Source organism: Anabrus simplex, chromosome 2, assembly GCF_040414725.1.
Source record: "Anabrus simplex isolate iqAnaSimp1 chromosome 2, ASM4041472v1, whole genome shotgun sequence".
Lineage (NCBI taxonomy): Eukaryota > Metazoa > Arthropoda > Insecta > Orthoptera > Tettigoniidae > Anabrus > Anabrus simplex.
The window spans coordinates 857,509,883-857,532,809 of record NC_090266.1 but is presented as its reverse complement, the minus strand read 5'-3'; the positions used below and the strand labels follow the sequence as shown (position 1 = coordinate 857,532,809).

Below are 22,927 nucleotides of genomic sequence, written 5' to 3'. Positions count from 1 at the left end.
TTTGAGAAATTCTGCTTGTATGCCATCTGGCCCAGCTGCTTTCCCTTCCTTCATCTGTTGTATTCCCGCTTCCACTTCACTTACTAGGATATCTGGTCCTGTTGTGTCTGATATCTCTGGTTCCTCTCTCCTCATGTCATCTTGGAATAACTGTTCCAGATATTTCTCCCATTTTCTCTTTTTTTCTTCCTTGTCGATTATGAGGTTACCACTACTATCTACAAGCTTTGCACAGTTTGATTTGCGATATTTTTTGTTGCCTCTCTGACCTTCCGGTGAACATTAAAATCGTCATGTCTACTCTGATAAAACTCTATTTCTGCACATAATTCAGTTTTCTCTTTCTCTTTGGCTTCTATAATTTTCCTTCTGATTGTATTTTGAACCGCTCTGTATTCCATCAAATTACCTCTTCTCTTCCTTCGTTCTTCCATTAGGTCCAGAATCTCATTTGTCATCCACGTTTTCCTCTTTCTAAAGTCCGGTCTCAAATGCTCTTCTTTTACTCCTTTTATCACTTCTTATAGGTGTATGAGTTTTTCATTAACATCGTCACAATTGTCAATCAATTTATTGTTTAGAGCTGTCTTGACTGTCTGCTGTATGATAGCATCTTTCAATTTTCTCAAGTCGTATTTCCGTGCTGTTTTGGGGACAACATATTTCATTCTGATCTTAAAATTTCCAACCACTGGGACATGGTCTGATTGTATGTCTGCTCCTGGATATGTTCTGACAGATGTAGAACCATTTCTGTATCTTTTGTTCACCATCATGAAATCAATCTGATTCCTCACAATGTGTCCTGGTGTGTCCATGGGCGATTTCCATGTGTATAACTTGCGTGGTGGTAGTTTAAACCATGTATTCATAACCACTAGCTGATTTGTTTCTGCAAATAGTTCCAACTCATCTCCTCGAGCATTCCTGTCTCCTAGACCAAAGGGTCCGACGGCGTTTGATGTTCTTCCCGCCCCAAGTTTTGCATTAAAGTCGCCCATGACTATGTTGAGGTCTTCTCTTTTTAGCTTGTTCAGGATATGGTTTATGCTATTATAGAAATTTTCGACTTCCTCATCTGGTTTGTCTGCAGTAGGAGCGTAGAATTGAATAATTTTTAAGTCAACTGGCCTTGCTTTTATTTGAACTAACATAACACGTGATGAGACTGGAATAACGTTGTTAACACACTTGGCTATTCTTTTATTCAGTATGATTCCTACCCCATGTTCATGCATACCATTGTCTGTACCCGAGTAGCAAACTCGGTGCTCGTCTATGTTGATGGTTCCAGATCCTGGCCATCGCATTTCGCTTACTCCTAGAATATCTATTTTCATTCTAGTCATCTCCTTTATTGCATTGTGGATCTTTCCCGCCTGGTTCATCGTCTTCACATTCCAAGTTCCAATCTTGACTCTACCTTGATATTTCAGTCTTTCTATTGCTGTGCTTGTATCTGCCCCTCCCGGAGATCCGATTGAGGAGCTTACTCCGGATACTAATTTAGCTGCAAGCATAGCCATGGTGATTACTAGGGAAAATTAATTGAGGTGGTTTCCCGTTGCCTTCCTCAATGCGCAGTAACCACGTCACATTGTAACATCCAAGGATGCTAGGACGCGAGGCAGCTGTATGCTGATACAAGGTCGATGTATCGATCTTCTTATCAGCATTAATGATATAGCTGCTGCCACTATATCATGTCCTCAGTTGATCCGCGGGTGCGATCGTGAGGCCTGACACATCATAAATATTATTTCAATAGTACAGATCCCTTTTGTGGTGCTCACAAGAAACCGATCGTGTTAAATGAGCTTTCAAAAGAAAGAGAATATACATTATCAGTGACGAATTGCACTCTTATTTCATTTATTTAAATATTTATTTATTTATTTATTTATTTATTTATTTATTTATTTATTTATTTATTTATTTATTTATTTATTTATTTATTTATTTATTTATTTATTTATTTATTTACTTATATAAAAATTTATTTATTTAAAAATGACTTTAAAAATTGAATGAAGTGTGCGATTTGCAAATACTGCTGCTGTAGGAGAATACGCGCCATCACTGCTGTCCAATTCACATTTTAGCCGCTGGGACGCCTTATTCATGCCATTATAACAGGCTGTAACTATCTGTTGTCGTCTTTTACTTTAAAATATTCAACGTTAATTCTTTTACAAATTTTTCTTCTGTCACTTCGCATGGATGTGACACACGGTAAATGAATGGTTTGATTACTCAAATCGTATAATGGTGAGTGTTAATGCTAAGCTCTCAATGAATGGACTCAGCACACAAACGATTTAAACTTATTCGTTTAAACAATGGATTTATTACATTCCAGGTTTGTTAATATGCCCCGAAATAAATCACTCAGCGCAATTACTGCGGGACGACGCAGACAACAAGCTGAAAGGAATGAAGAGTCATGTCTTGGGCAGCGGAGGCTGGTCACATTGCGACAAAACCGGAGAACTCAGACCTATGAAGAGCAATCGTCACAGCCTTCCGCACCACCAATGCATACACAGCCAGCTCCAACATCTACATCAGAGACATCAACACAGCAAGCAGTACCAAATGACCAATTAATTATTACATTAACAGGTTACAACAAGATGTAAACAGGAAACGTGTTCAGGATAAATGTCCTATTACTTACTGTTGTGCGAGGCTAATGCACAATGACAATGATGTTGCAAATCACTCCGTTGGCTCAATGAACGTTACTTGCAATTTTTGTTCTGCTACATTGTATCCAGGCGAGTCTTCAAAAATTTGTTGCCGCAATGGGAAAGTTGCATTGCCAGAAGTAGATGTGTGTGATGATCTTAATAATTTTATTGAAAAGAATGGTAGTAAAACCAAAAATTACTTCCAGAACATTCGTCAGTATAATAGTGCACTTGCATTTGCTTCCGTTCTAGTGGATATCATAAATGTGCCCGTCAGAGGTCCTTTCTGTTTTAAAATTAATGGAAAAGTACATCATCGAGCTGGCAGTTTGCAACACCCCTCGGACAAACTCCCACTTACGCAGGCCTATTCATTTTAGATACACAAGAGGCTTTGGAACTCCGCAACATACAAAGGGTGTGGTACAGAAATAATGGCAAATTTACAGTGTATGTTACAACGTGTAAACCCATGTGCTCAACTGTTCAAATTCATGAAAGGTGCAGTGGATGGTACATCTAATATTAAGATGACGTTTTCCACAGATAATGCTTTCGACTCAAGACGATACAATGTCCCAACAGTCAGTGAAGTCGCAGCTGTTTTTGTTACTTCGGATGGGTCACCTACAGGAAAATTTGATTTCGTTGTTTATTGTAAGGCTACTGGACAATTGACTACAATATCGTACATAAATTCACACTGTGATCCAGTGTGCTAACCACTGTTATTTCCAAGTAGTGATAGTGAGTGGAAACCAGGTATGCAACATGTAGATATTCGCAAGAGTGCGGTTAGAAATGGTACAACACATTTACAATACCGTACTATTCTTATCAACTTGCATTAAGAGGAGACTACAATCATATTCATTCGTCAGGCAGGCTATTCCAACAGTAAGTAGTCGATATTTATGTTAAAGTAGAAGGTTCACGGATAGTGTTTGTTAGATCACATCAAAAGCAACTTCGTGCCGAGAGTGACAAGGGATTAATTGATTTTATGAACAGCGATGCGCATGAAACGGGTGATCTACTTGGAGTTCCTGTCATACTTCCATCTACGTTCTTGGGGAGTCCTCGCAACATGTTACAAAATTTTCAAGATACAATGACTATAGTCACTCGGTTTCGCAAACCATACATCTTTAAAACGTTCACATGTAATCCTAAGTGGACAGAGTTCACTGCAGAATTAAAGCCATATGAAAAGGTAGAGAACAGACCTGACTTGATTACTGGGGTATTTCACCTAAAAATTAAGGCGTTGTTCACTGATTTATTCAAAGGGGATATTTTTGGTGTAGCAACAGCTTTCGTATATGTCACTGAATTTCAGAAAATAGGTTTGCCTCATGCCCATCTCCTTTTAATGCTCAGAGATTCGGGTAAGTTACGCGACGGGGAACAGTTTGATTCTATCGTTTCAGCAGAAATTCGTGACTTTGAACAAAATCCTCGGTTACACAATATTATACAGCAATACATGGTACATGGACCATGCGGAACGTCCAACACTGACAGTACTTGCATGCAAGATGGTAAATGTACTGAAGGCTATCCAAAAAACTTTCTCAATAAAGCAAATGTTAGTGTTCAAGGCTACCCCATGTATCGAAGGAGAGAAAATGGGCTTTCAATTATTATAGGCTCCCATGAAGTAGATAATCGCTGGATTGTGCCTAATCCTTACTTATCTCTCAAATATGAGACACATATTAATGTTGAGATTTGTTCATCAATTAAATCAGTGAAATATTTGTATAAGTATGTTTTTCAAGGGTCATGATTGTGCGTCCACGCTTGCGAAATAATGCAGACCGTGAACAGCAAGTAACCTTAGATGAGGTAGACCTCTTTTTAAACTGCCGTTATATTAGCCCACCGGGGGCAATGTGGAGGATTCAGGAAATAGCTTTGTTTGATCGCTCTCATTCTGTCCAACGACTGCATGTACACTTACCAAACGAGCAAACGAGCAAACGATCTACTTTCAACCTGGACAAGACCTACTGCTGCAACCAAATGTACAGAAAGACACGAAGCTTACAGCATTTTTCAAACTGAATGAACAAGACGAAGCTGCCCGGCAATATTTGTACCCACAAACACCAGAGTACTACATTTGGATCAACAACATGTGGAATACGCACCGACGCCTCACAAACACCATTGGACGAATGTTCACCGTAAGCCCCAACGACCGTCAGAGACATTTCATACGTCTTCTTCCTCTGCATGTCAAAGGACCAACAAGTTATGACCGAGCTCGATAGCTGCAGCCACTTAAGTGCGGCCAGTATCCAGTATTCGGGAGATATACTGAAATTCAAGTCAAGAGCTTAGGAAAAGTATCCTTCCGCATGTGAGCACGTCTCCTGTTCCCCCTTCCCGTCTCGTCACGGTTCTCCATCTCCGCCACAACCAGCTTATCATTAACGCCGTGCGTCCATCTGACAAGTACAGTACTTCATTCTGAAATAGTGAAGCATCAAACGAAATCACTGCCTTTCACATAGCTGTACTTTGATTACGTACCATACCTATTTATTCCTTTATTGACCATGTAAAACCTACAGATTACTGACGAATTCCGAGGCAAGAGAAGCAAGAATTATTTTTGTTTCTTACCCTGTGCTGAATAGATACGTTTAAATCAGCTGACGGGACATTTGTATAAAACATGGCGGAGCCAATCAGAGACTTACAACATACGTATACGATTCCGCTCCCGTGCAACGACTGTCAGTGGCAGTTTCTCATAGTTAAAAAAGCTGAAAAACCCACCGGTGAGTGGGATTGCAAAATACAATGCTTCCAGGAATGTTGTAAATATTGTAGTCTCGTCATTCGGAAGGTAAAAACGAACTCATGATCCTCTCATGACAACATTTCTGTAGGTAGAGGGCGGTTGCGAATATAAAGTAAAGTACACATTATTATTATTATTATTATTATTATTATTATTATTATTATTATTATTATCGAATACGCCAAGAATCCTATTCCCATACCGTGTTAAGGCCCTTCCTATTTTATTTACGGCGAGTGCTGAGCTGACACATCGTTCTTTCCCTGGAGACTTGGAATTTCCATTCCAAGCGAGCGGCGTAAACACTGTACACAGAAACGCCGATCAGCTGCGCGGACTTTTTCACGTCTTCCACAGTCCACAGTGGATTCTAATCTTGTAGGCTACTGTAAACGTTTAAAAAAATTTGGTTTAGATGTCCTACTTAATTTTTCTCCACTTTGTTAGCTTTCAAGTATTTCACAGGAGACTCAAGCGTCACAGCATCACACACGTCTTGCTCACAGCTGGCAGCCATTATGAATACTGAACAGTGAACATGCTGTTGCAGCCAGTATTGCCAACAGTTTTCTTGGATCCATCTTCAACGTCCCACCTATTATGCGAACTTATCAACAGTGGAATGAACTCGAACAAACTTACTAAGTACACAGTGCAATAAGATATCAATATCATATTAAATTATTATTATTTTGCTACATACACCACTGAGAACAATAACTATTCACAGCCATCTACGTATGAAATATAAGAGTTGGTAACGAACCCGAATAACATACAACCTGTGATATATTTTCCATATTTATACAGGGCAAAAATTTTAATTCATCAAGTCAGTTCACCAGAATATCTAACCAAACTGAAGGAAGCTCCTGACTTCAGGAACAAGTAACAAACCTAGGGAACTATTTGGCGCTGCGGAAGCCTTTTCACCGACCAGAAGTCTGACTAACATCAAAGGGACCGCTAAGGTCTTGAGTTGACTCTCAGCATAGTAGGTTCGAACCGCACTGTCGGCAGCCCTGAAGATGGTTTTTCCGTGGTTTTCCATTTTCACACCAGGCAAATGCTGGAGCTGTACCCTATTTAAGGCCAGGGCCGCTTCCTTCCCACTCCTAACCCTTTCCTGTCCCATCGTCACCATAAGACCTATCTGTGTCGATGCGACGTAAAGCAACTTGCAACAAGTTATGAAGATCTCAGGACCGTAGATGGGATCCTTTGCGCTACATTCCAAGAAGCTGCGGAGAAATTACATTTGTTACAAGATGACCAGGATTGGGTTCGATGCTTGAATGAGGCAGTCACCTTGCATATGCCTCATAAGCTGCGTCAGATATTTGCTATTATATGCTTCTTTGCTCTCCAAGCAACATTCCTCACTTGTGGGAAACCTTCCGGCAATCTTTGACAGAAGATTTTGCAAGGCAACACGATCACGAAACGAGTGCGGAACGGGCTTTGGCAAACTTGCAAGAAATATTCTGCCAACATGGAAGAGAATGTGGGCAATTTCGTTTACCAATTCCACGTCACCGCAAAGATTCGATAGAGAACGCCTACAATTTACACCAAAAAAGGACAGAAGATATTTCGGGTTACGAAAAGTTGAACAACGAGCAACGGCAAATCGCAGACTAAGTTCTGACGGCTGTACGGAGTGGAAACCAACAATCTTACTTAATTGATTGACCGGGAGGGACAGGAAAAACATTTTGTGTACCGCACGTTGTTCTGCATCTTGCATGGAGAAGACAAGGTTGTATTATGTTTTGCCTGGACTGGTATAGCTCCAAGCTTGTTACAAGGTGGCCAAACAACTCATTCACTCTTTAAATTGTCCGTCCCAATTTTGGATACATCAGTTTCAAGCATCCGAAGTTACTCCAAGCAAGCGAACGTCATCCGAAAAGCTACTTCAATTGTTTGGGATGAGGTCTCAATGGTCCCCAAAGATGCGTTAAACATTGTCGATCGGCTATTGAAAGAAATTTTCAACAGCACGGCTCCTTTTGGAGGTAAGACTATTCTGTTCGGTGGAAACTTTAGACAGGTACTGCCTGTTGTAAGACATGGCAACCGAACTACCATTGTTGAGAGTAACATCACCTTTATGGTCCACAATTCACAGCAGAAAGTTGACAAAAAACATGAGAGCGAATGATGATCCAGGTTTCAGTGATTGGTTTCTTAAGCTAGGGAACGGAGAACTTGAAATTCTAACTGAAATATCTTCAGACGCAGTTCAGATTCCTAAGCATTGCTAGGTACCAGAATGTGACATTGTACGCAAAGTATTCAACACGCAAGAGCTAAACGATGACAACGTTATTCACTTTCTAGACTGTGCCATTCTTTGCCCTAAAAATGATAATTGCGAAATAATTACAAATCATTTTGTTCAACGTACAGTTCGAGGCGAAGCAAAACTTATTTCATCTGTGATTCAATTGCAAGCGAAGGTGATTTTCAGGAAAACCTTTGCTCGGATGAATTTCTTCACAGTTTACATCCCTAAGGCCTTCCTTCACACAAATTAGCGCTAAAGAAGAATACTGCTGTAATGCTCGTTAGAAACCTCAATTCTAAGGAAGGCCTCATCAACGGCGCGAGAATGGTCATAACTCAGTTCCATGATTTCACTGTCACTGCAAAAGTTATCAGTTCAGGAAATATTGTTGTAATTCCCAGAATAACCCTAACCCCATCGGATCCCACTATCCCCTTCCTTATGACGCGAAAGCAGTTCCCCATTAAAATAGCATATGCTGTGACTATTAATAAGTCGCAGGGCCAAACATTGCGAAAAGCAGGGCTGCATTTTCCCGAGCCCGTGTTCTCGTACGGCCAATTATATGCAGGTTTCTCCAGATTTAAATCTTCCAATAATATTTTATTTTCTATTTGCAAAAACGAGAAACATGTGGTACTGGATGACTGCATTGCCATTTCCAATGTTGTATTTAAGGAGGTACTGTAAATATAGGCATAAAAGTTGTAAATAGTGTTCTGTGATCATCTCCTTCAAATGAAAACATAAACAACCTTTCTCCTTAAGTCTCTCATTATAAACCTATTTGGAAAATTGTGATTTATGAACATGCGAGATTTCTCGTACGGGTCCGCTAGTGTACTGAATTCTTTCGAATTCAGTTGTATTTGAGGGTGTTCAAGTGCCGCAACACGTTTCGTTGGTTTCTGGGATGTAAAAGAACTCCTATGGAACTAAATCCCGAGACCACTGTGTCCTTAAAATGTACATCAATATAAGGCCAATTGCAGTATTATGTCATTGTATTGTTACGAATAAAATACCGTCTGTTTTATCACTCCGATTCATTTCTAGGATGGCCTAAATTAATTCACGCACTTACATGTGCACACACAATTCTATTTAACCATGAATGACCAGTGACCGCATTGACTAATTGTTACCTATATACAGGTTTTTGTCCTCTTCACACAGTAGGTAGTCCGGCTCCCAGGTATTACCTGAGGAAGGATATAATCATTTTCGTTAGCCTCGCCTTACATTCACTTCGTCTCGCAAGTCCAGTCGCCCAATACAACAGCTGCGTACAGACGGATAGGTTTGAACACAGGGCTGCGGACCCCCACAACACACGATGACTGTTCCTTGGTTCGACTTCAGAGAAAGTTTCGTCGTTTCCGTTTATGAATTCAGTGAATATCTGTGTTCGTCCGTATACACGTTTCTGAGCCACGTTTGTTCTCTGGATATACTGTTTGCACCTTGAGGCTTAGTTCAGATACGCCATACTCGTGCCTGTACATTTACTGGCACGTATAAGAGCCCTATTGGACCAAATTACGGCACCTCGGCTTCTCTGAGTACTATAAAAGTTGTTAGTGGGAGGTAAAACCAATACCATCATTATCATTATTATAAATTACGAACATGCAGTTCAATGCAGGCAGTCCAATAAAATCATACACACACGTTAATTATATAGAGCTGATGACTGCAATGTAGAGAGAACAACCAAAAGGCAGTGGCGGCTCGTGGTCTATTCAAATGGATGTGCAATATTTTTCTTTTTCATACTCAAATTCTCTCTTTTTCTCTCTCACATACGCAAATACGCACAAAAACAGAATGGTAGATCTACCCTCCACTCAGCCCTTGACACTCCCCATCTCTCTATCTAACGGTTTAGACCACATGGCGATGAATAGGGAACATGCATGGTCCGGGGTTTTAATTTAAAATGTGTTAATCTGATTTAGAATTTCATGCAGAATTCAAATATCTGGTCAGAATGTAGAAATAACTCCAAACATGATAAAAATCCAAATTAAAGTACGAAAATTTCACGTGACGCAAGTACACGATCTCATTGGTCTGAGGTCATCGTCCAGATTGCCTGTATTAGCAGACAAAATAACACATAGTGTGCTTTGTAAAACAGACACAGTTCACGTATTTCTCCTTTATGCTAGTGTCTGGAAAAGTTAAGTTCAATTTCTATACATTGTGTAATAATCTGAGTGTTATTTTTTGGACTTAAAATGAATCTTGGGCAGACAGTGAGGCAGGAAACTTATAAATGGTGTATAGTTCCGATGTGCATCAACACATCGCATACCACCGCAAAAAATAATATTAATGTGCCAAAGGACCGTAAAACTAGGAAGAAATGGATTTTGGCGATCCGATGATATATTGGAAACAGTAGCGTAGCCACGATCGACCGAAGGGGGAGTTCATAGTTACAAAATGATGATGGAACATAATGAAGGTACTTGTGAGTGTGTGGTGTGCGCATGCATGAGTGTCTTTGTAAGGACACTGATACAAGTGAATTATGTTGATATTCAGTTTCCAGTACACTAGAAAATCTTACATTAAAATGCAGTACAAGAACAATATGATCTAGGTCAACAGTTTACAGCGAATGGTATATTCAGATTACAATCTAAAATCCAAATTTTGAGGTTTCTTATAAAATAGATTCAAGAGATCTGTTAGTTTTACAATTATATCTCTGTGAATGTTTGAAAGAGCCAACACATTGAGTCGACTTTCACTTCTTTATTGTCAGTTTCCTTTTATTTTATTTTGTAAAACTTCTATGTTGGGGTCTAACCCCTAGCAACAGCCCCTCGCCCTTTGCTTACGCCCCTCAATCTTACGAATGTTGAAAGTGCTTATAGAATAATAATATACATTTTACTTTATTTACGTAAACATGGAAAAACAGCCATTGCTGCACATCTACTTGACACAGGTCATTAGGCAAAATTCTCTCACTGGTTTAGAGGTAAATCAGAAAGGGATAAAACTGAACAGTTTAGAAACTCTAGAAATATGAAAGCACCAATTAATAGATCCTTAGCACATACTCAATGATAAAACTGAAAATGAATATTTAAAAACTAAGCTTCAGCAGCAACTGAATATTTCTGAGATGACATACACCTATAGTTGACTCAACACAGATGTAACAATTTCATAATACACATAGCCCCATAGTCTTCAATGAAATAGTATAATATTCTTAGAAAACAACTGTGTATTAAATGGATCAACAATTAAATGTCACAATTTAAACGCTTTGAAACGCGTTCGAAAATACAAATTAATAAAAACTGAGACTGGTAATTATTTCATAACGAATAAATTACCTATACTTCCCAAGATTGTCACACTTACCTTGCATAAGCAATTCCTCCAACCACGAACCTACAACTTCAATCACCAGGCGAGTTGTCCGTGCGGTCAGGGGCACGCGGCTGTGACCTTGCATCCGGGAGATAGTGGGTTCGAATCCCACTGTCGGCAGCCCTGAAGATGGTTTTCTGTGGTTTACCATTTTCACACCAGGCAAATGCTGGGGCTGCACCTTAATTCAGGCCACGGCCACTTTCTTCAAAATCCTAGGCCTTTCCTATCCCATCGTCGTCATAAGACCTATCTTTGTCGGTGCGACGTAAAGCAACTAGGAAAATCTTTAATTAAAACGGAATAGGATGAAGGAAAGCTGACCACAAAGTAACTTACACAGTTTGTGTTTTAGGTTTATATACCTGCAAAAAAATATTCAAAACCTAAGGAATAGGTGGATACGCACACACATGCATTCACTCGCACTGAGATGTATATTAGCGACCATATTTTCCTGAGTCAAGACGCTATGCTCACAATATGAACACATATTCAAGAAATCCTGTCCGTGTGACACGTGAAGTCATCGTAAAGAGCAAGATATCGATAGTCGTCCTCTGTGGTGTAGTGGTTAGAGTGATTAGCTGCCATCCCCGGAGGCTCTGTCGCGAAACTTGAAAAGTGGTACCATGGCTGGAATGGGGTCCACTCAGCCTCGGGAGGTCGACCGAGTAGAGGGGGTGGAATTCCCACTTCAGCCACCTTCGAAGTGGTTTTCCGTGGTTTCCCACTTCTCCTCCAGGAAAATGTCGGGATGGTACATAACAAAGGCCACGGCCGCTTCCTTGTAAATCCATTCCGTTCTTCCCATGCCCCACACCCCAGAAGGCCATTGTTCAGCATAGCAGGTGGGGCCGCCCGGGCGAGGTACTGTTACTCCTTTCCAGTTGTATCCTCGACGTAAAGTCTCATGCTCTAGGACACTGCCATTGAGCGGTAGGAGTGGAATCCATCACTGAGTCCGAGGGAAAAGACCAACCCTGGAGGGTAAACCGATTAAGAAAGAAAGAAAGATATCAATCACGTTCATCACACTAAGTCACTACCGAAAATTTTCCAGGATGCAACTTAAAACAGAATGACATGTTTCATTCTTCAAAGAAAATCATCAGATTCTATCATATCACACTCAAATATTTAGAAATGTTTATGTTTATTTCTGTTTAAATATTTAGGAACTTGAAATCTGGAACTCAACTTAATGAAGTCCTCTTTTATCTCCACTCTAGCATAGAATGCGAGGTGTTGATAAACTGTTGTTCTGTCATTGTTGTGAGTCCAGCTGGCTAGTCAGTCCATTGACCTTCCGCCTCGCCACGCCACGCCCTACGTCCTGGTTAGGTCAATGACATGCTCTATTTTATTTTCAGGTGTTCTACTTATAGTCAGTTTTTCCCTCTTACTCAGCGATGTATCTCACCTCTACCGTCTCAAGGGCAGTGTCCTGGAGCGTGAAACTGAGAAGGTGGACGAGTGCCTCGCCCAGGCGGCCTCACCTGCTATGCTCAACAGGAACCTCATGGCGGGGTGTAAAGATTGGAAGGTATAGACAAGGAAAAAGGAAGGAACCGGTCGTGGCCTTAAGTTAGGTACCATCCCGGCATTTGCCTGGAGGAGAAGTGGGAAATCACGGAAAGCCGTTTCTAGGATGGCTGAGGAGGGAATCGAAGCCCCCTCTGCTCAGTTGACACCCCGAGGCTGAGTGGCTCACGTTCCAGCCTTCGTAACACTTTTCAAAAATCCTGGCAGAATTGGGAATCGAACCCGGGCTTCCGGGAGTGGCAGCTAATCACACTAATCGTTATAGCACAGATGCGGACCGATACATTAATTACGGTATTTTTTTCCTACATTGTGTCTTTCTTTCTTAATCTGCTTACCCTCCGGGGTTGGTTTTCCATCGGACTCAGCGAGGGATCCCACCTCTACCGCTTCAAGGGCAGTGTCCTGGAGTGTGAGACATTATGTCCGGGGATACAACTGGGGAGCATGACCAGTACCTCGCCCAGGCGGCCTCACCGGCTATGCTGAACAGGGGCCTTGGCGGGGGATGGGAAGATTGGATGGGATGGACAAGAAAGAGTTTTTCCCTCTTACTCAGCGATGTATCTCACCTCTACCGTCTCAAAGGCAGTGTCCTGGAGCGTGAAACTGAGAAGGTGGACGAGTGCCTCGCCCAGGCGGCCTCACCTGCTAGGCTCAACAGGAACCTTGTGGCGGGGTGTAAAGATTGGAAGGTATAGACAAGGAAAAAGGAAGGAACCGGCCGTGGCCTTACGTTAGGCACCATCCCGGCATTTGCCTGGAGGAGAAGTGGGAAACCACGGAAAACCACTTCCAGGATGGCTGAGGTGGGAATCGAATCCACCTCTACTCAGTTGACCTCCCGAGGCTGAGTAGATCCCGTTCCAGCCCTCGTACAACTTTTCAAATTTCGTGGCAGAGCCGGAAATCGAACCCGGGCCTCCGGGGCTGGCAGCTAATTACACTAACCAGTACACCACAGAGGCGGACTACATTGTGCCTACAAAATGAAATTCATGGTGTTTATACTTTCATAGGTCCCTTACCTTTAGAATGTTATTACCCAGTATCTCAATGACAGCGTTCCACACTGATATATGGCCTTGGGGTAAGGCGGTGGAGTATGAATGCTGAACACTGGAGTTCGAATCCCAAAATAGCGGAGCATTTTTCTGAACACTAAATGAATATAACTTTCAGAAATAGAGTACCAAGGAAATGAAAGGTGCAGAACATCCATAGGAACAGCTGGTGTAGAATGTGTCATGGCGGGGACATGGATTGCTTCAATAACTTAGTATCAAATATTTGAAATATGGCGGAGGAGAAAATATGAACTAAGGAATTCTGGAAACGACAATGTCCAGGAAATGGTCCAGAAGAAATACGATATGAGTAAGGGAAGTTGTTCAAGTTTTGAATTGAAAAAAAAGGGGGGGGGGTAGCGCCTGTGAGTTAGGCAACCCGCACAGAAGGGGTCAATGACCTACTTTTAAACAAACTGACGTAGTGTTCTGCATGTATTTTAGACAGCTGGGGTGAAATGAAATGTCGTATGGCTTTTAGTGCCGGGATATCCCAGAACGGGTTCGGCTCGCCAGGTGCAGGTCTTTTCATTTGACTCCCGTAGGCGACCTGCGCGTCATGATAAGGATGAAATGATGATGAAGACAACACATACACCCAGCCCCCGTGCCACTGGAATTAACCAATTAAGGTTAAAATCCCCGACCCGGCCGGGAATCGAACCCGGGACCCTCTGAACCGAAGGCCAGTACGCTGTCCGTTCAGCCAACGAGGCGGACGACAGCTGGGGTAATGGCTCCAGTTTCTCCTCTGGGGTCGGCCGACCTCTGGCATCAATGTGTTCCCAACCACTTTCCCGCCATTGGCCCTACATTTATCTACAGACCAGAAATCCAAGATTTAATTCTGGTTATTAATTGGTTGTAAGCAATCACATGCTTACGCATGCGCACTACTGTACACTTGGACTTTCTGTTATTTTTTTTTTTTTGCTAGGGGCTTTACGTCGCACCGACACAGATAGGTCTTATGGCGACGATGGGATAGGAAAGGCCTAGGAGTTGGAAGGAAGCGGTCGTGGCCTTAATTAAGGTACAGCCCCAGCATTTGCCTGGTGTGAAAATGGGAAACCACGGAAAACCATTTTCAGGGCTGCCGATAGTGGGATTCGAACCTACTATCTCCCGGATGCAAGCTCACAGCCGCGCGCCTCTACACGCACGTTTCTGTTATTCATTGCGAAGCAATTTAAATCTGTAGCTCATGCGATCTGTATTATTATTGTCATATTCACATAGTAATTTACGTAATTATCTCATTTATTTACCTTGGCATGTGACTGTCATTTATTTGTATGGAGGGTAAGAGGAGTAGTGGGAAACCAAGACCACGGAGGTTAGACTCAGTTTCTAATGACATCAAGATAAGAGAACTAAGCGACGCCACAGAACTAGTTACAAATAGACGATTGTGATGGCGGTTTGTAAATTCACAGAGGCTTGCGGACTGAACGTTGAAAGGTATAACTGTCTATATGAATGAAAATGAAAACCTACAACCTGTTTTCCAGTCTTTGACCGGGTCAGGGATGTAATGAATGAACCAGATATAGGCTATTATTACAATGGGGTCGCCTCTCCCAAGGTGAACTGTCTATAATGAAGATTTATTTATTTATTTATTTATTTATTTATTTATTTATTTATTTATTTATTTACTTATTTATTGAAGACGAAACTTTTGTAAACAAATTTACGCTACAACTAAATACTCTCTAATATAACAGAAAGTAAGCTTGTACATCATGAAAAAACAACGTGAATTTAGAAAACACAAATGTTTTTTTACAAACCCAATGCTTGTCGGTTGGCGATATCTCTGTCTTGCTCATTAATAATAATGAAAACAATATTAATTAAATAATTAACATAATTGCGCACGCTGCAGTGAATATTCATTACTACAAATAGTAGGTGCCTTTGCTGGCAGGACCTAGTGTTTACAGTGCACTATGTCTTCTGGTATGGGCTAGAGCAATTTTGTTAGTTTCATTGACCTGTCTCAGTCTTATCCTTGGCTTTGACAAAATGAAAGTGACTGAGGTATGAGTGATGCTAGTAATGCCATTCCTTCTGCAGCCAGTCCCTGCTATGAATGGTGTGAAAATATTGCTCATTGGTTCAGCTGGTGCATGCATTTCAGTGGGCTTGGCAAACTGATATGTAATAGCAACTTCTGGCTCGGTAAGGAAAGCAACGGGAAACTACCTCACTCCTCATTTCCCTAGTACGCCCCTTCAGTGATGCCTAGGCCATCTATGACAGCTGATGGCGGAACTGTTGAGGATCCAACCAGCCTTCGGGCTGAGGACTAAAGATATATACAAATAATAGTGATGTTGCTGTTTAAAATATTGTCCAAACTTAGCCTAAGTTTTAGATGATGCATGCCAAATCAATAAACCAAAGGGTAAAAATCACAGCACCCATAGATATTCCCATATTGAGTGATTAAGATGTCACCAAGACACTGTCCTTGTTCGACAGTCAATAACTAAAGAAATGAACTACATATATTTATTCAATGTATATTTTTCAGGAAGGATAGGTTATACAGTAGTATTATAATGCTAGCCGTATTTTTATGTTAGTACTGAAGTCAGACTTGTTACTTTAGTAATGGTGAAAGCCCGGAAATTTAATGTATTTTCTAATCTAGAAATACATTGTTAAGACGATTTAAGTAATTTCTATCATGTTCCTTGTTATTCTAATACTATGAGTTACAGTACATTGCACGTACATAAAAGAAGTCACCGCCTTGCCTTTGATCCGCGAATTTCTGCAGCCACTAAACAGTCGCTGTTTTCCTTTTTTAGAACGATGCCACCATGATTGCGTCCACACAGGGTTGATTGTCTCACTGTGCTTTTTTGAGCCCTTCTTCTGTCATTTTGAAGTTATTTCCGAACACGAATAATAAACATTCGGATTTTTAGGGACAGCTGATGCACAATGGCTGGTAGATCTTCATGCGGTACTGGACGGTGACGTCACAGCCCGCCGTAGGGCTCTCTACAGACTAGGTATGGTCGCACGCCATTATGGTTCATTCCTGCAGTACGTTGGTAAGGCACCTGACCGACCCAGCCTTGTATATCTCTCTTTTTTACTGTTCTACACACTAGAAAATAATGCTAAACTAACATACCGTAAAAATAATCATTCTCAATATCACTCAAACGGTTACTCAACATAAATATTAGTATATTCCGTACATTATTGTGTAACTCGAGACGGGGATTATAAAAGCAAAGTCGTTGATAATGTGTCTTTTAATAAACAAACAAACTAGGCATATACTCCCACTGGAGAAATATTAGAAAAAGTAGCTTACTAATACATCGGGTTATTATTAATATTAATATTATTGACAAGTAGAATTGGATGTTCGTAACCTATGCACTGCGGTGCCGTCGAATGAAATGAGGGACACCGTGGTATTCATATAGGCTACTGTCATTCCTAAATCGTAGAATCTGACGTGGTAATCGGTCAGTGTCGAAGATATATAAATTGTTACAGAAAATTTTGATACCATATGATCTCAGTCGGTATTTCATACTTGTGTGAAATTGATTCAGCGCTCTTTTCAATGTTGTCGAAATAATAAGAAAAATATTCTTCGAACAAAAATAACGCTGAAATTTGATGTACGAAGACGAACACACTCGAGTAACTGGTATTCATTAAGTTGTCCGACTCGTTGGCTGAATGGTCAGCGTACTGGCCTTCGGTTCAGAGGGTCCCGGGTTCGATTCCCGGGCGGGTCGGGGATTTTAACCTTAATTGGTTAATTCCATTGGCTCGGGGGCTGGGTGTTAGTGCTGTTCCCAACATCCCTGCAACTCACACACCACACATAACACTATCCTCCACCACAATAACACGCAGTTACCTACACATGGCAGATGCCGCCCACCCTCATCGGAGGGTCTGCCTGAGAAGGGCTGCACTCGGCTAGAAATAGCCACACGAAATTATTATTATTATTAAGTTTATTTCTTTCTTCTAAAATTTAGCCTTTTTTTCTTATTTACCAGTATTTTAAAAAAAGACATTATATGTGCAAAATAAACTTAATATTTGGTGAGTGTTATGAATCTCACCAGCTTATGCAGTAGCAGTGAACAGAGGATTTTAGTTTATTCATGAAACAAATGTTATGTTGTTATAAATTACATTCGGGAAGAAAATAGGAATAGAGTAACTACTTCTATAGTTGAATCTTCTCTCCCAACCTGAAGTATTTCACTGATAATCAGTTACCAGTGACTTATAAGGGGAGTGCCCTCGAGCTGTGGATAATATTGAAAATGTTTTCCTATGGCAAAGTTAACAGTACTCTTTTTTTTTTTTACATAGATTACTCTGGTTTGAGGAGTAGTAGTATGATTTTTTCAAAGGGTTGTAACATAGGTTACCTTGCTCAGGCAGCACATTTAAAAGGAAAATTATATTTAAGTAATATTTTACTAATTTACTGTCTCCTTTTAGTACAGTATTTACAAAACAATAACATTTCATTCCTTATTTATATTTTTCTCTTCTTTTTCCGAAGCAGTCCCATACATTTTACCTCGTTAAAGTCCACAACAGCATAGGATCGAATTTTGAAGAAGTGCCTAACAATGTTTTCTTTTAAATTACAGCACTTTGGAAAACATGTACCGGTATATTTATCATTTAAAATTTTCTCCGTTACAAGATTTGCACCATTTTGCATTATCGTATATAATACTTGTAGTCCCTATAGAAGACCTCACATGTACAAATGAATTGCATAACTTCACAGTTTGGTTTCCTTATACCGCCCAAATTAAAAAAATACGAATGTTCCAGAGCTTGAGTCAGAAAGCTCATAGTTTAAAACCTGTCTGCATATAGGCCTACCACAGATCTTGGTTTTCAATAATACATTTGTTGTACTACCAACAACGGTAAACAAATTATTTCTGTCATATGAAGTTAGTTTAGGAAAATATCGTAACTGTGGTGTTTGAACTACTGTTGCCAGACTTCGGGGGCAGAACTGAACATTGAATGATCAATGTGACTAAATTAAGGGGTGTAGTAATGTCAGTCGGAGCTGGATGCAGGTTTAAGTTGAAGTAGAAGGTGTAGCAGAGGAAGTGGAGGCATAATGCACTAGTAGGGAATCTAAACAACCTATATCCCGCAGTAGAGACATGACTACAATTAGGTGCAGAACTGCCCACCATTATGTAATAAATATCCACACAAACATAGCACTATTCTGTCCCTGCACGCGGTGACTAAAGCGGTACTTTCAAAGTGACGAAGCGAGCGCTCGTAGGAGAATCTAGAGTTTGATCACATGGCCCAGTGCGCATGTATGAACCAAAATGGCGGCTTAGCATACCCATCTTATAGAGCCTTAGCCCGCCGGTTACGTCACAGGACGTTCAACAGTCCTTGCAGAAGGAGACTTTTAAATGTTAGAAAACAAAGAAAACCGGTCAGGTTGGCCGTGCGGTTAGGGGCGCGAGGCTGTGAGCTTGCACCCGGGAGATAGTGGTTTCGAATCCCACTGTCGGCAGCCTTGAATATGGTTTTCCGTGGTTTCCCCCTTTTCACACCAGGCAAATGCTCGGACTGTACCTTAATTAAGGCCACAAGGCCACGGCCACTTCCTTCTAACTCTTAGGCCTTTCCTATCCCGTCGTCGCCATAAGACCTATCTGTGTCGGTGCGACGTAAAGCAACTAGCACCCAAAAAGAGACCCATCACAATGCAATATGTTTCCGAACTATTTCATTTGTGTACTTTTCAAATAACATATATTTGAAAATCACGCATATTCTCTGTTAATCCCATCCTACGGTCCTTTTTGCTGGTAAATTTATCTATTATCAGACACGAAGGAGACGAGCTCGTGGGGAAGTAGCGGGGCCGTAAGACACCATTGACTCAATTGGCCTGGGCTAGTAAGGAGTGATGCCAACCCGATTTTCATTTAATAAGCTACATCATCATCCAATATAAGTTAGAAAAAGGTAAATCAGAACTAGAAAAAGTTAAAAAATAAGCCAAATATTTATAGCACTGCTCACCGGTAGGGAATGATGATGTTCGTTGTTCTGTTCAATTAGCAAATTGCTATAACCGCAAACCATAGATATTAAATTGTGCACACTGAGCTAGTCCTGACAGAGGGAGGTGGTGGTGATTATTGTTTTAAGGGGAAGTACACCTGGGCAACCATTCTCTAAAGAACACTAATCAGAGAGAAAAAATTATTACGGGTCAGACACTTAGAGAAATGAAGATATCGGTCAAAGAATTACAAGGACAACGAACGGCGTGAAAGTGAAAAACTCCCTGGGCCTCGTGACCTAATACGGTCGGGGTCGGAAAAGAACAAGAGTTGACTAAGAGAGGTCGGATAGGATAGATGAAAGTGAGGAGCCTATCACAAGTAAGGAAGTCTTGTGAGTTCATCGGACGATAGTGAAACTGAAGTATGAGAAGGGATGTCATAATATTATATCATAAAGGTACATTCCATGCTTCCGCTGGACCAGTGGTGAGTCACTTACCATGATCATAGTTAGTTTCGCCGTTGCTGCCATACTATGCAAGGAGAGAGAGTGTTTTCATACTGTGGGTGACCACACAGCCACATCGCGTGAGGAACGCTGGATGAAATAATCTAGGTTTAGTGGGGGAAAAGCTAAGTTGGCAACACTGCTATTAAGTGCCAGTAATGCCTAACTGTGGCTGAGCGAGTGATTGGGGTCTCCAGAATGTGCTGCACCCTAACGTTAGACAGTAGTAGTTAAAGTTCTTTGCCCTATGGAGTGGTTTCTTACACCACCCAGTGCAACTCGCAAAAAACGTATGTGCAATTCGTAGCGTTGTGTCCAAATGTTCTTTACCCGTTGTTCCCCGCTACTTACAGGGCTGCTCGATATTGCGATCCTGCCAGCAAACAACATACTCGTAAGCGCGCGCAAACTGAAATGTAGTCTACATGATTGGAAACATACTTTTTCTTCTACTTTAAAATAAACGTCTTGTGTGTTAACAAATTTGGGTTTGCATTTGTGAGTATGTAGACTACATGAAGGTACATTTTGTTGGAATAGTATTTTCAATCTTGAAATAATTCGCATCATTTTTAAATTCACCTTCCCAATTTCCTACCTTAATTTTTGAGTAAAAAAATATGATCTTAATAGAATTTTTATTTCTGAACAGATTGAGGTGGAACGCTGGATCACCCAGAACCCCGAGTGATTACGAGACGAGTCCACGAGGCGTCCAGCAGGCGAGTCACGGCATTGAGTTGAAGATGTAGCAACTACATACTGCACGACAAACTAGAGAAGAATGGACCAACTGTGAGTTCCATATATTCAGATGATGTCGTAATTCACTCTCAGTGTTGTGCACCATACTATTTGTTGTACAGATAGTTCTGATGACTTTTGAAAGATAGTTTTGGTCTAAATTTTGTGTGTTTATGCAAACAAATACATAAAAGCACTGGTCCATTTTCGCGGAAAAGTTAAAGTTCCATCCATGAAGAATACCGATGGTTTAGAGGGGAAGAAGTCATACAGGTACTTGTTGGCAGCATTGGAATCACCAAATGATTTTCCTTTTAAATAACTATCCACAGTCTGAAGAAAATGCCAACCAGGTGGCAAAAGTCTTGGCTAATGAGGAGAATTTGGAAAGCAGATGCATGCATGGCGCTCTTACATCTTGTGCCAGCTCGCTTCCGATGAGCTGACTAGTATAAGGTGAGTATCAGGCGAGCTGGCGGAGCTAATACAACCCGCCGCGTGGAACGCAGATCACCGAGCTGGAGCAGAGTGCCGAGTTAGCTTGTAGACCAGAGGTGCACAGCAGCGCGCCTGTTGAGGCAAGCCCAGTGCGGCCATGCAGGCGTGACGTAGATCCAAGAAGCGTACGTAACAAGCACACGTCACAGTGAAGCGAGAGAGCGGACACCCTTTGCCGGGCAGCGAGGGAGCATTGACGTTCACTTCTGATTACAAAGCTCTCCTCCACTACTCACCGAAGTGCTGACTGGGGTGCAGTATTTAAATTAAAACTGTATAATCGCAATAAAAAACCCTGACCTTTTCAAGATATTCCTCTTTGATTTATACTGCGCTCGATATAAACAGTCGGTTTTATTTTCTTATATTTATTTATTCAAAGAAAACCGACACATTATAATGTTTGTGTTACCATCTACAAAGGTACATGGTTTAAGCGTACAAGCTACGAATTACAATTCCTTGTCTGGGAGGGACAATATTTTCATTTAAGAAAGGTCAAATTCCTGTTATTCACTAAGCAAAAATGAATATAATTACATAATGCAACAATTATTTTTGCACAGTGTTGTAGTGTTGTGTGACTTTCTCTGTTCACTGAATTCCTGAAAATAGGATTTAAAATTTAACAGGAGTCCGGTGATAATAGCTAGCCTCTAAATGGCAAGAGGGAGTTTCATTACTAGTGAGGACATAGATATTTACTATCCAACATTAAAGTACGACAACAAGAACAACGTAACTATGTCTACCAGGTAGATGTACACCATGCCTTCAAATAAATAACCTCATTGATATTATTCCCAGTAAGCATGATTGGATTGTTGGTGAGTTTATCAGATATTTTAAAGCCAAACAACCACTAGCAACAGCTTATCCACCTTAACTCCGTATTATATTAGAACTGTTTCCAAAGCACGTGTTAAAACGTAATAGTGAAAATTGTAATTCTTTACATAGGCCTACATCAAAAAAATATTTGAGATTGTAGGCCGAACTCTTTATTGCATCCGGTCAAAATACGTAAACTACAATGAACATGAATAACTTTTCTTATAACGTAAATTGAAAATTGACGTGGATTTCTGCCCTCTTTCTTTAATTATTTTCTGCCTCCATTTCAAACTCGGGTATCGCAGCAGTGATCAAGAGTGACGGGGAGAACTTCGCCCATCCTTCGCGGTCTGCGACGTAGCCACAACATCACTGAGGCTGAATAGCGTACGCTGCGCTCAACACCTGCCAGCCCGCCCACTTACAGTACTGAGCGTCCGCGGGACGGAATGCCCAGCGTGAGCACCTCTGCTGTAGACTTTGA

General features: G+C 41.0%; 1 protein-coding gene across 1 annotated transcript in view; it reads left to right on the top strand.

The window, feature by feature from the left end:
- Positions 1 to 22,927, top strand: part of LOC136863716 (uncharacterized) — a 769,999-nt gene that overhangs the window by 85,760 nt on the left and 661,312 nt on the right. The window contains exon 2 of the mRNA XM_067140074.2: positions 21,020 to 21,162. Coding sequence (XP_066996175.2) covers positions 21,152 to 21,162 — 11 coding nt within the window. The 5' untranslated portion in view covers positions 21,020 to 21,151. The remainder of the gene's footprint in view (positions 1 to 21,019; positions 21,163 to 22,927) is intronic.